This window comes from Lithobates pipiens, unplaced genomic scaffold, assembly GCF_037356315.1.
Source record: "Lithobates pipiens isolate NorthernLeopardFrog02 unplaced genomic scaffold, aLitPip1_a1.2 Scaffold_28, whole genome shotgun sequence".
Taxonomy (NCBI): domain Eukaryota; kingdom Metazoa; phylum Chordata; class Amphibia; order Anura; family Ranidae; genus Lithobates; species Lithobates pipiens.
This window is the reverse complement of record NW_027507789.1, coordinates 30,084,042-30,098,484: the sequence shown is the minus strand read 5'-3', so window position 1 is coordinate 30,098,484 and position 14,443 is coordinate 30,084,042. Positions and strand designations below refer to the sequence as shown.

At 44.8% G+C, this 14,443-nt stretch overlaps 1 protein-coding gene across 2 annotated transcripts in view; it reads left to right on the top strand.

Moving 5' to 3' along the window:
- The window catches only part of LOC143935266 (rho GTPase-activating protein 39-like), a 151,616-nt gene that overhangs the window by 121,494 nt on the left and 15,679 nt on the right, over window positions 1-14,443 (top strand). For both annotated transcript variants that reach the window (XM_077458998.1, XM_077458997.1), the window contains 3 exons: window positions 1,994-2,067; window positions 9,333-9,532; window positions 12,812-12,903. In XM_077458998.1, coding sequence (XP_077315124.1) covers window positions 1,994-2,067; window positions 9,333-9,532; window positions 12,812-12,903 — 366 coding nt within the window. The remainder of the gene's footprint in view (window positions 1-1,993; window positions 2,068-9,332; window positions 9,533-12,811; window positions 12,904-14,443) is intronic.

The window sequence follows — 14,443 nt, the reverse complement described above, 5'->3', positions numbered from 1 at the left end:
ACCAGTTTTAGTAAATCTCACCCAAACCATTCCCTCACAGTGAGGTTGACTTACTAAAACGAAAGCGTGCAAAATCTAGTGCACTTGTTCATGGTAACCAATCCGCTTCCAACTTCAGCTTGTTCAGTTGAGCTTTGATAATAAAACCTGGAAGACGATTGGCTTCTATGCAGAGCTGCACCAGATTTTGCACTCTCCAATTTTAGTAAATCAACCCCACTGTGTTAAAGAGGTTGTATAGCCAAATATTGGACTTTGACCTACAGCTAAGCCTATAATAAGGCTTACCTGTAGGTAAAAAGAATATCTCCTAAACCTCGCAATGAGACGCTGACTTCAGCGGCGCATGCGCACTGGGGATTCTCTGCTGAAAGTCTGGCAGACGCCGGACCCTGCCGGGAAAGGAAACTCCTGCGCTCAGTGACGACGTTGCAGTGGCTGGAGCCGCGATAGCCGGAAGACGCAACAAGGGAATATGTCAGCTCCCTCGGTGTGGACCGAGTGAGATGCCAGTGCCTCGTCCTGAGGTAAGTATTTCATAATGAGCTAGTATGCGGTGCATACTAGCTCATTATGCCTTTTCCCTTACAAGTGTTTTTTTTTTTTTTTTTATTTATTTTTTTAAACAGCGAGTTTATTGGTAAATGAGACAGTAAAGAATTACAGTTTTGGTACATCCAACAATAGAGGGCAGCAACAAACAAAAACAGCTCAAAGACATAGAATATTACAGGCCAGATCCATTAAGACTGTAACATTATACATATATGAACACTTATACTGTAAGGCGTAAGAAACAGAGAAAATGGTAGTCTATGAAAGTATGTCAAGAGCACTCACTGGTCCCTGGTTAAAGCAAGGGGGCAAATGCCATGTCACAAGTTCGCTCAATATATGGAAACGAATACAGTCCACCTTTACCTTTTCCCGCCCATACCCTCCTTTCTCTGGGATATCAAGGATCAACCCGCCCGATCCCCCTAGCGTAAATCAAACTAAAATGGCTCTCCTCGCACCGCCCTCCCGGGTAACTCGTATCGGACCAGTGAGGCTAGTCCGCACATGTGTCCGGGTTATTAAGCCAAGGGTCCCAGATCCTATTGAATTTGTTAGGGCAGCCCCTATGTGCATAGATGACTCTCTTCATTGGCAATGTTAGGTTTACCTCAGCTACCCAGGCCCTGAATGTCGGGGTTTCGGGCCGCATCCACAGCCTGGCAATTAGCTTCCTAGCACTAAATAACGTTTCCTGTACGAAAACAGCATGTGAGGGGTCGGTCGGAGGATCCCCTTACAAGTGTTTAAAAAAAAAATAAAGTCAGAAGGTTTACTCCCGCTTTAAAGTGGTTGTAAACCCTTACAACCAACTTTGACCTACAGGTAAGCCTAGATTAAGGCTTACCTGTAGGTCCAAGAAATATCTCCTAAGCCTACACGGTTTAGGAGATATTTGCAGAAAGACTGAGCGCGCCGCGGTCAACGGCGATATGCCGCGAGTGGTGGCTCCCATGCGCATGCGCGGGAGTGACGTCATTGCGGCTTCGCCGAATGACGGCGGCGGAGCAGCGAGACCCACCGGGAAGATGGATGCGCCGGACTACAGGGGACAGCGGTGACTTCGCTGGCTCCTGTGTCAGGTAAGTGACACATAATGGGGTAGTATGCGATGCATAGTAGTCCATTATGCTTTACCTTTGCAGGGAATGAAAGAGGAAGTAAACTCATCAGGGTTTACTTCTTCTTTAATAGAAGGCTATTGCTTCAGTATGGCTGCCTTACAATACCACAATACACCAGCAGGGGGAGAGGTAAATAAAAAAATAAAAAAAACGATTCTATCCAAGATCATCCTCCAGGTTTGGATGGTCTCGCCCTTAGACGTGATATGATCTAACGTATAAATATTTTTGCAGTTAATTTATCCCTGGTGTCACCTTGTTTTCTTGGTGCTCATAAATTCCAATCTGATTTGTGTGTCTTGTTTATTTTCCAGGTCTGCCGATCAGCACCTATGCCAAATACTGCTACCGAAAACTGCAAAAAGTTGCAATTACTGGAGGAAAAAAGGTAAAAATGTGTGTTTTATATATATGTGTGTGTGTGTGTATATATAAAGGGTGACCATGCACATTACAATTGACTTTAGAGTTAAAGTGATAGTAAAGGCTTGTTGTTTTGAAAAAAATGAAAAAACCTGTTATGCCTGTTTTGCACAGATCAGCCTGGGTCCTCCACACAGCAAGCAGCTTGCTGTGTGGGCACCTGAGCAGGCTCGCTCCTGAGCCGCTGCTTTGCATGTCCATTCACACACAGGCATGGCCCCGCCCCCTCTCTCCCCCTCAATGGCTGTGATTGACAGCCAACGGCTGCTGCCTCAGCCAATGAGGAGTGAGAGTGCCCGGAGAGCCGCTGCTCTTGTGCATATCGCTGGATCGCGATGAGGCTCAGGTAGGTATTGGGGGGGGGGGGGGGTGCTGCTGCACAGATAAGGTTTTTTACATGAAGGTAAAAAAAACCTTGTGCCTTCCCAACCATGACACTACCTGCCTGGAGTTTGCATGTTCTCCCTGTGCCTGCGTCGGTTTCCTCCGGGTACTCCGGTTTTCTCCCACACTCAAAAGACATGCTGGTAGGCTAATTGGGCTCTGTTTAAATTGGTCCTAGTATATGAATGTGAATTAGGGACCTTAGATTGTAAGCTCCTTGAGGGTAGGGACAGATATGAATGTACAATGTATATGTAAAGCTCTGCGTATATTGACGGCGTTATATAAGTACCTTAATAATAATGAAACTATGTATTATTAGGATCTGCCTAATCTATCCAATTAGGCAGGCCCTTGTACCACATAATTAGCAGATCTAAAGGAAATTGTAACATGTATGGTGAGCTTTAGTTTTCTGCCGTATGAGTTTGTAGTGCTTTCATACTTGTTTATAGTCCAGACTGTATTGCCTACAATAAGTCTACAAAATAATTGAAATGCAAAGAAACTGTGGGATGAAAATAAAGGACAGATAATGGAATAAAGTTGTATCTGGACCTCTTAGCAGTGACGTGGCACTTCAATTTCAACTCTTTTTACATGACTGATAGAAAGGCCCTTTTAAACTGAACGCAAGCTTTTCCCATGAAGGACAGAGCCTGGAAGAGGGACGACAACCAAGAATGTCGTAGAAGGCAACGAGGTTTGGTGGTTATACCGGTATCGTTGTTTAGATCCGGCCATCTGCTCTCTTGTAATAGCAATAGGAGCGGCTCATCAGCCGCTCAATTGCTATTACAGGCAGGGGAAAGGGACAACCCCCCCCCAGTCACAGACACAAGCAACTGGCCGGTTCATTATAGAAAACTGGAAGCGATCATATGACATCACTTCCAGTTTACTCATAAACCATCAGCTGCATTTTTTGAAATCAAAAGCATTCAGAAACGCAGATCTTGGTGTTTTGAATGCTTTTAGATGCTTTATCTCCATAAAGAGGACATGCATAGTGCTGTCACAAGGATGTTTACATCCCTTATGACAGCAATAAAAGTGATCAAAAAAAATAAAAAATGTAAGCTCCCCCATCCTTCCTTGCTTGTGCACAAAGGCGAAATCGTGCTTTGGTCCCTCACGCAGGTAAAAATCGTCCCACACATGTGAGGTATCGCTGCCAACAGTAGATCATGGGTAGTAATTCTAGCACCAGACTTCCTCTGTAACTCTAAAGTGGTAACCTGTAAAGGCTTTTAAAGTTTCACCTATGGATAGTAAAATGTACGTCGTGTGTCGCCATTGCCCGGGAGTGCGCAATTTTCAAGCGTGACGTGTTTGGTATCTGTTTACTCGGTGTAACTTCATCTTTTATATTTTAGAAAGAAATTGAGTTGTATTGTTTTTTCCATTAAAATTCTAAAAAGTGTATTTTTTCCCAAAAAATAGCTTTTGAAAAAAAACAATGCGAAAATCCCAAGTGACATAAAGAGATTGCAAAACCCAGCAATTTATTCTCTAGGGCAGGGGTCTCCAAACTTTCTAAACAAATGGCCAGTTTACTTTCCTTCAGATTTTAGGAGGGCCGGACTGTGGGCAGTGGGAGTAGCAAAGGTCCCAATATCAGTGGGAAAAAATAATGCCCCATTGTTTTTGTTTCAGTGAGAGTAATTATGCCCCATTATTGGTGTAAGTGGGAGGAAATGGACCCCATCGTTCATGTCATTGGGCCCCATTGTTGCTGACATTGGGAGGTATTGTGCCCCTTGTTGGTATCATTGGGAGGAAATGTCCCCCCTCATTGGTGTCAGTGGGGAAATTATGCCCCGTTGGTATCAGTGGGTGAAATAATGCCCCCAGGGCCAGATAAAAGCTAACAAAGGGCCACATCTGGCCCCTGGGCCACAGTTTGGAGACCACTGCTCTAGGGCCTCTGCTTTTAAAAAATATATATATATAATGTTTGGAGGTTCTAAGTAATTTTCTAGCAAAAAAATAAATACCGATTTGTTACATGTGAGCAAAAAGTGTCAGAAAAGGCCCGGACTGGAGGTAGGTAATTGTCTATGTGATTTGGGTCACTGACACAAGTATTGAAGGCAGAAGGTGAGCGTGACAGCCAGGCAGCTAAGCATTTTTGGAAGTAAAGTGCCACTGTTGCAGCCTCCGTGTTCTCAGGTGTCCTGATTTCTTGCATTGTTTGGTGTGCATGAAACAGGCTGGGATTATAAAGAAACAGACTTGGCATACATTGTATGTGATTGTGTACTCAGGGACTTGGAATTTAGTTTAGACCTTTTGAAAGTGGCCCGAGTTTACTAAGCACTGTACACATCAGATTTCTGAGTAAATATGGTGACGGTGACATTTATGTTCTCTGTGGAAACTCCATTCTGCCTGAGAGGTTTCCTGAATGTGAGAATTCCTAATCCTGGCTATCACTCTAGTAGAATTTGTTCCAATTTTTCCATTTTTAAGAAAATTCCTTCGATTTTTCTAATAATGAGTGGGGGTCAAACTGACATTCATTTTCAATTGCAGTGCAGAGTAAACTTGAAAGCGCAGGATTGAAAAATTGTTCTTAAATTCATTTCTGACAGTGATTTATGTTTGGTAAAGTTATTTTATTTTTTTCCAAAATACTTTTGGAAAACTTTTTGAAGTACTTTTGAGTTACATTTGTCAAGGCATTGAATGTACTGAGAATTTTAATACAAATGTTTATATGAAAGTCTACTAGTGTATGGCCTCAGTGCTGGGACATGATTATCCAGTGCCCAAGGCAAAGATGGCAAATTGCACCCTGCAACCCCACCCCCCGCTTCATTATGTGTGAGCTTATGAGGATGAGAGGAGAGAGAGCACAGCCCGTACCTCCTCCCGGCTCTCTCCTCCTCTCCTTGCTGCTTCCAGTGCTAGGCTAACAAAAGTAGCAATGCCACTGTCACTACTCCTGTCAGCATTATAGTAGAAGGAACTTGCGCCGCCCCTGTCCCAACAATACACACTGTGCCCAGGTCAGCCGCTCTTTCTGCCCACCCCTTGTCCTGGCCCTGTATGGCCTGATTTAATGGCTTTATGCTGTCCGTGTCTGAACTGTCTCATCCTAGCCAAGGTTTGGAGTATAGAATCTCCAATGATCTGTTTCTCCTAGCTGTAATTTGCATCTAGTCATTATTTAATTCCAACTTCAGACAAAATTAGATTTTTAGTTTTAAGATTCAGTACCCCTGTCATGTTGTTAATATGGGGGCTCACTCCTGTATTTGTCATGGTGACCCAAGGATATGACTTTAGACCAGGTGTCTAAAACTGGTGGCCATCCATCTGTTGAGAAACTACAAGTCCCATCTCTCCCCTACCCCATCCAAAATGGGGAAAAAAATTGCCTTTAGTTCTACTTTAATAACACAGTGGAACCTTGGATTACGAGCATAATCCGTTCCAGGAGAATCCTTGTAATCCAAAGTACTCGCATATCAAAGCGAGTTTCCCCATAGAAGTCAATGGAAACTAAGATAATTCGTTCCACATTGACTTCTATTACATGAAATACCGCATGTGGCCAGAGGTGGTGGGGGGTTGGGGTGCCGGAGAGCCTTGGAAATACTCGGTGCAGCTCAGAAAGCCTCGGGAACGGAGTATTTCTGAGTACTTCCGAATGGCTCCAAACTGTTCAGTGTCCCCAGCGCCCCCGCACCTCTCGTCAAATGCGGTACTGCACACCCCGTTAGCTTGTATTATGCTCGTTTTGGGAGACAACGCTCACAAACCGAATCAGAATTTTTTTTAAAAAGTTGCTCATCTTTCAAAACGCTTGTTGACTGCGTTACTCGTAAACCAAGGTTCCACTGTAATAATAGAATTGTCATTTTGTTTTGTATTTTTTGCATACAGCAGGCCGTAATGTTGTGTTTTTTTTTTATTTTTTATATCTATAACATTATTATTTTAGCATTATTATTATTATACAGGATTTATATATCGCTAACAGTTTGCGCAGCACTTTACAACACAAGGGCAGACATTACACTTACAATACAAATCAATACAGGAGGAAACAGAGGGCCCTGCTTGTTAGAGCTTACGATTAAAGGAAAACTATGCTTGTTAACAAACTGACAGCCCCCCTCCCAATTCCATCTATACCCCTTATTACCCATTTGTGGATGTTGCATTGCTCATCACTAACCCTGCAGTGAGGATGGATCGCTCTTTCCTGGCCCAATCTCAGATGGGCTCCGCTCCATGAACAAGTTGTGGTTTTGTTATACCATTTATTTTGCTTGGGGTTTCATTGTGGATTTTAACATCCCCATATAAGGGCATGTCATGAAGTCTCAGCTGGGGTACAATTCGGAGAGACGCGTCTCCTGCCAAGACCTGAGCGTGCTGCTGTCACCAGCAGAGTACGGGGGAAATTCTCGGGATCCCGATGATTAGGTCAGTGTGCTACAATTCTACACATAAGTTCATTGGCAGGCGTCTGACTCCCAGGACATTTCCAGGTGTTTAAATTTGTCCTTGTAAAGTTTTGTTCCTTGTTTTCATTAGTGAGCAACTGGGGGGGATCTTGGCAGAAGAGACTAAAAGGTGTATTTTATAGAAAAATTGCATAGTTATTTGTCTATCAAAACTACGTGTCATTTTTTTTTTTTTTTCTGTGCAAATAGGGGAAAACTGATTTTGTTCTCAGTAGTAAAATGTATGAATGCGGCAAAAGGCCACATTATGGCCACTAGATGGCACTTTCTATCCTAGGAAGAGTAGGCATGTTCCTCGGCTCCAACTAGTGGTCGGACTGTGGTATTTTCCCAATTCACGCAATCAGATTGCAGAAAATGTAGCTTGAGGGCCAGTTTACAGTAGATGCAGTTTTTCTGCTCTAAAAATGCATGCACAGTATTTTCCCATGTATTCCAATGACTCTAGTTCACCAAGGCAGTCAGTTTCTGGTCAGTTACTGCACTGGTGTGAACCAGAGCCATTGGAATACATGGAAAACACTGTGCATGCATTTTTAGCGCAGAAAAAAAGCGCACGGGACTGCATCTGGTGTGAATTAGCACTGAGAAGATTCAACGCACTCCCAGTACAAAGGAAGGCAAATATGGGCCACCACAGAAAAAGCCCAGTCCAGTAGGGCCACGTATTTGTGTACAGTCAGCGAGAAACCTTGCACACTCCATCTAAAACCAACAAAAAAAGTTTTTATTTTAGATACTTTACATTTTACCTCCAGGTCTTTCCCCTGTGCTTTGATAGCTGTCATCACAGGCCCTGGCCAGTTTAGGGCCAAGTCAATGTCAGGCAGTGCAGCGCATCGTGCTGCTGGACATTGCAGTGAATGAAGTGTGTGTTTTGTACATGTCAAATAAAGCTGACGCAAAAAAAAAAAAAAAATGTGAGCAGTGTGATGCTTTGAATCGCGCACCACACCGCCACCTAGCGTAGCTTTCCTGATGGTGTGAATTTGCCCTAAAACGGCACTGTAACTAAAGACAGTAAGTTAGAACAGAACTTTACTGGGAGGAGCTAGAAATAATAACTTCTGTGCTCAAGTGCACTCGTGTAATCACTGGAGATGACAAACTGTTGGACGCAAGCAAAGCCCCTACATGAGAAATAATATAGCAAGTGTCGCAGTTTGTATTTAATTAGCCTCCTAAGCTACACAATTCACATATGAAAACAAACAGGGATTGCTTGTGCTATATAAGTTCATAAAGGTGAATTCTATTTATGTCATAGTTGGGTAATTGGTAAAGGAAACGGCAATGATCCAGTGACTGATCAGGAATACTCTGCTCTGAATGCACTTGGATTCTAAATCAGTTTGATCTACCACTGTGCAGTTTGATTGGTTGCTTACACACAGCTCTTTCAGCGATATTATTATTATCAGGGCTTTGTTTCTCAAAAAATAGGCGCAGGACCCCCACCCACCCTTCTGATGCACCCTTTGTCTCTGTTCCCTACCCACCTCTGAGCGCTATGCCTTGACTCCACCTACTACCCACCTCCCAATGCCACCCCTTTTAGAGAATACAGCAGTGGCAGCTGGTGGTAATTTTTTTTTTTTTGGGGGGGGGGGGGGGGGGAGGGCCGGCATCTGCCATCCCCCCCCCGGGCTGGTTGGTCGCTGCACTTATCCCATCCATGGTGGGCAATTACGGGCGGCTTCCCTGGCTCTCGTCCGCGGGCATCACAGGCAGCTTCCCCTGCTCGGTGGCTTCCGTATCCTCCCGCCTCCTTGGCGGCCAATCAGAACATTTCTCCTTTTCGGCCAATTGGGAAACGGTTATCAGATCCAAATGGGGATTATTTATTCCTTATTCTCACACACCCGAGCCCACCCTATTTTTGAAGCTTATATGAGTCTCTGGTTCTAATTGGTGCTTCAAAAAAATACCCACCCTCGCATTTGGAATTCATGCACCCGGGTGCTAAAAGGGGCCGGACAGACAAATGGGGGGTGACGGCGATGAATAGGGGAGGCTGCGCCCTTAATGGACAAAGCTGCCCCTGGAATACAGAACCCAATATCATTTTGTGCTGCTAAGGTATTTGTATGGAATTTTTTATATATATATCTCTATATATATGCAATTCTGCCCAAAGTTGCTGCCATGAAGCAGTTAAGTACAACGGGTCGGTCAGCAAGTGGTTTTAACCACAACCTAGTCTGCAAGGAGATCGTTGACCTGCCTGTGCTTTTTGGCAGGGGTAGCTGGATCACAAGACTGGTTGAACATCATTATAAAACTTCTACAATCCACATACATATTTTACTATTGTGTATTTAGCGATTTCCCTGAGTTCAGATTTAAATTGTCTTTGTTGTTTTTGCAGGGTCTGAGGAAGCCAACACTAGAGGAGATAGAACAAGCCAGAGATGCCATCTTGACACCCTCACTGTTTGGGAGCTCCTTGGAGGAGATTATGGAGAGACAGAAGTCGGTGTATCCTGAACGCCGTCTGCCCTGGGTACAGACACAGCTCTCGCAGCAAGTGCTGACCCTGGGTGGGGAGAGGACGGAAGGAATATTTAGGTAGGTGCTTTCTAGATTTTCATTTTTTTTTTTTTTTTTCAGTGCAGTGTTTAAAGATGAATTCTCTAGGTATGGCAGTTTTTACATAGTTACATCGGTCCAGCTCAGAAAATGTAGCTGTGCCTATACCGTACCTGTGGGATCCACCTGAAAGCTGGAAATCACTGTACTAATAAGGTTGCCACCTCATACCTTTTTCAAAACCGAGCACATATTAATTACGTTCTGGCGCTAATTTAATGCAGGTAAGGCACTAAGTAAATGTAATTCCTACCTTAATTGGCAACAGAACCTGTGTCATTTATATGTTCATATGAGGTGGTAAACCTTGCATTATGCCCCGCTACTCCAGCCATCTCCACTAGCTTCCATGTCAAGTGGCTGCCATCCTGCATTCTGAACACAGGAGGTCCACCGCTCAGCATGGGTGCCATACAGAGAATGCTTTGTGTTCAGAATGGCATGGGACCCGGAAGCTAGCGGGGATAAGTGGAGTAGCAGTGTTTACTATAGTAATTTACAGCTTCTAGAAGGGTCCCACAGGTATGCTATATGCATGGTTACATTGCTTCAAGCTGGATGTAAAAATGCCATACTGGAGTTCTTCGTTAAACACCCTGACTTTATTTATTATAGTGTGTGCTGGAAAGATGGCTTTTAGGCAGCCAAATACACTTCTGTATTTTGTTTTCTTGTACTATATTGTGTAAATGAATGGAAGAACCTGGTTACTATGATCAAGCCATACCTCCTTAACCACTTCTCGCCCGGCCTATAGCAGAATGGTGGCTGGGCGGTGGTTCAGTTATCCTGACTGGGTGTCATATGACGTCCAGCAGGATAACAGCCGCCGTGCATCGCAGCGATCGGTGGTGTCAGTCTGACACACCGCTACACCGATCTCGTTAAAGAGTCTCTGACAGAGGCTCTTTACCAAGTGATCAGCTGTTTCCAATCACGGCTGATCACAATGTAAACAGGAAGAGCCGTTGAGCGGCTTTTCCTCACTTGCGTCTGACAGACACGAGTAGAGGAGAGCCAATCGGCGGCTCTCCTGACAGGGGGGGTCTGTGCTGATTGTTCAACATGGCACCCCATGGCAAAGAACTCTGAGGATCTTAAAAAACAGACTAAGGACATGGATTACTGGAACCTTGTCCTGTGGTCTGATGCGTCCAAGATAAACTTATTTGGTTCAGATGGTGTCAGCCGTGTGTGGCGGCAACAAGGTGCGGAGTACAAAGACAAGTGCGTCTTGCTTATAGGCAAGCATCGTGGTGGGAGTGTCATGCTCTGGGGCTGAATAAGTGCCGCCAGCACTGGGGAGCTACAGTTCATTGAGGAATCCATGAATGCCAACATGTACTGTGACATACTGAAGCCAAGCATGATCCCCTCCCTTCAGCGACTGGGCCGCAGGGCAGTATTCCAACATAATGACCCCAAACACACCTCCAAGATGACCACTGCCTTGCTAAAGAAGCTGAGGGTAAAGGTGATGGACTGGCCAAGCATGTCTCCAGACCTAAACCCTATTGAGCATGTGTGTGGCATCCTTAAAGAGGAAGTAAACCCTGATGAGTTTACTTCCTCTTTTTTTCCCTGCAAAGGTAAAGCATAATGGACTACTATGCATCGCATAGTAGCCCATTATGTGTCACTTACCTGACACAGGAGCCAACTAAGTCGCCGCTGTCCCCTGTAGTCCGCCGCATCCATCTTGCTTGTGGCGTCTCGCAGCTCCGCCGAATGACAGCGGCGAAGCCGCGATGACGTCACTCCCGCGCATGCGCACGGGAGTGGCGTCTCGCAGCTCCGCCGCTGTCATTCGGCAAAGCCGCAATGACGTCACTCCCACGCATGCGCACGGGAGTCGACAAATGCGGCAGCTCCATTCTTGGAACTGCCGCGTTTAGTGCGCCTGCGCGCCGCTGTCTACGGCGCATGCGCCGTAGACAGCGGTGCCCGTTTTCGGGCAAATATCTCCTAAACCATATAGGTTTAGGAGATATTTCTTGGACCTACAGGTAAGCCTTAATCTAGGCTTACCTGTAGGTCAAAGTGGTTTGTAAGGGTTTACTTCCTCTTTAAATGGAAGGTGGAGGAGCACAAGGTCTCTAACATCCACCAGCTCAGTGATGTCGTCATGGAGGAGGGGAAGAGGACTCCAGTGACAACCTGTGAAGCTCTGGTGAACTCCATGCCCAAGAGGGTTAAGGCAGTGCTGGAAAATAATGGTGGCCACAAAAAATATTGACACTTTGGGCCCAGTGTGGACATTTTCACTTAGGGGTGTACTCACTTTTGTTGCCAGCGGTTTAGACATTAATGGCTGTGTGTTGAGTTATTTTGAGGGGACAGCAAATTTACACTGTTATACAAGCTGTACACTCACTACTTTATGTTGTAGCAAAGTGTAATTTCTTCTGTGTTGTCACATGAAAAAGATAGAATAAAATATTTACAAAAATGTGAGGCGTGTACTCACCTTTTTGAGATACTGTGTATATATATCTATAGATATATATATCTATATAGTATATATGTGATTCTGCACTTCCTGGTAGGGGACGCCCCGCTTCTGCTGTGATTAGTAACAGCAGGAGCTGATCAAAGATATAATAAAATATTTACAGAAATGTGAGGGGTGTACTCACTCTTGTGAGATACTGTATTTAACTTTCATATTTATTATTATAACCCTATTCTTACTTGCAAATGAGGCTGTTTGTGATTAGCCTGGGGATTAGCTGCAGGCGTGAAGTCCCATTGAAAAAAATAGGAGTCTTACAGCGCCTGCACTCTGCGTTAGCGGTAAAGTGCCCCTAGTTTTAGCGGCGCTTTTTGCACTTTTAACCATCGCTAGCGGCCAAAGAAAGGGTTAAAAGCACCCATGTTGCTTTGCAGGCACTTCGCCAGTGCTGCCCTTTCATTGCAATGGGCACAGGCGGTGTAAGAGCACTGTACACACCATTCCCAAACTGCCCCAAAGATGCTGCTTGGAGGACTTTTTTTTTTTATCGTCCCACTAGCGCACCGCCTCTGTGTGAAAGCACTCAGACTTGAGAGCCACTTTTCAGGCAGAGTCATATAGGGCATCTGACCTGCAGCCAATTGCAGGGAACCCTGTTGAGTCCTCTGCAGGTAATTGCAAACAGCCCCATTTACAAGTGAGATTGGGGGCCTTATAAATGACCCCCAGAGCTCACCGGCACTGTACCACAAAATGATGACAGTAGTGGTAGATTGTGATTTACCTATTCTGCATTTATTTTTCAGGGTACCTGGAGATATCGATGAGGTGAATGCCCTGAAACTGCAGGTGGAACAGTGGAGGATACCAGACAGTCTCGCGGACCCCACCGTTCCCGGTACATAAAAGTGATATGCATGTCATTTCCAGAGTAGGCGTGAACATCAGAGAGATAACAAATAAGACACGATCCGCTGAGAGGCTGAGCTGCCAGCTCCCACCCCTCCACAGCCCAGCACTCTAGTGAGTGTGGGGGTGCAGAGCAGAGAGCCACTGACTGACAGTCAGCGGCTCTTTGCTTGGGGAGCTGTGAGAACCGAGTGATCGGCAATGTTCAATCGCTCAGTTCTCAGTGTAGAGGCGCTGGGGGACAGATGCATCCACCTAGGTACATATGAATCTGAAAAAACAAACCAACATACTTCTCCTTTTTAAAAAAAAGGTATTTTTTGTACCCCTCTATTTAATAGTCTAAAGCGGAGTTCCACACGTTTTTTATTTATTCAAATTCAGTAGCTACAAAAAGTGTAGCTGCTGACTAGTAATAAACACACACTTGCCTGTCCCATGGTCCAGCGATGCGGGTCATGGGACTCACTCCTCTCCCCCTCCTCTCCGCCGGTGCTGTCATAGCAACTATGGGCACCCAGCCGTGACAGCTTTCAGTTTCACGGGCAGGCACGCACTGCGCGAGTTGCTAATGGCCAGGCAATCTGCTGGGACATGTGACGTGTCCCAGAAGATTGCAGAGAGGAGGAGTGGCCAAGAGCAGGAAGGAGGAAGTGGGACAGGAAGTCCCACTCTAAACTAGGTACACCCCCCCCCCCCCCAAAAAAAAAAATTTACATGCCAAATGTGGCATGTCAGGTGGCGAGGAGTACTTAAAGCAGAAGTTCCACCTTTTGGGTGGAACTCCGCTTTTATCCAAAAAAATTTGCCCTTGCTGCTTTGTGTTGATGGTACCATATTCTGTTTGTATTATGATTATAGGATTATATTGCTTATTATATGCTTATGATCATTTTGCTTTCAGTGGAGCAGATGGATTCTGTTTCTGGTTATTTAATGATCCACAGTAAATGCACTCTGCGCTTGCTGCTTTCTTTTTGTGTACATCATAAATTGATTTTCCCGTGGAAGGTGCAGCTCTATTAGCCAGCAGGTGGCCTTTATAGGCATAGCCATCTCATAGCGTGCCGCTATAATTTCCGCAGCTCTTAGCAGAAGGAATGTACAGCTGATGGGATGGTATTAGGGGCCAGGTTGGAGAAAGTCTTCTTTGATGATGCATGTGTCGAAGCTAGCTGTTATCGAGTAGAGCCTTACAGGAAAATCTAGGCTGGTGATGACAAGTAGCAATGCTGGGCATTCAGGCGGGATATGAGAACAAACGTTACCTTTAGGAATCTGCGCTATAATGGTCAGTGAGCGTGCCTTGTGCTGCCATGGTTACAGTCATCCATACAGAAATACAATATTCAAAAAGAAATAAGACCATTTAAGTACATAGAAGATGAAAAGGCAGCCTTGACAATTTTAGCTGCTGTAGTGCTACAAATCCAACGGTTCACATATATAACCTCATCAATGAAGGTTTACTGCAGATCTGAAAGACATTTTTAGTTTTTAGTTTTTTGAAAGGAATATATCGTATATGT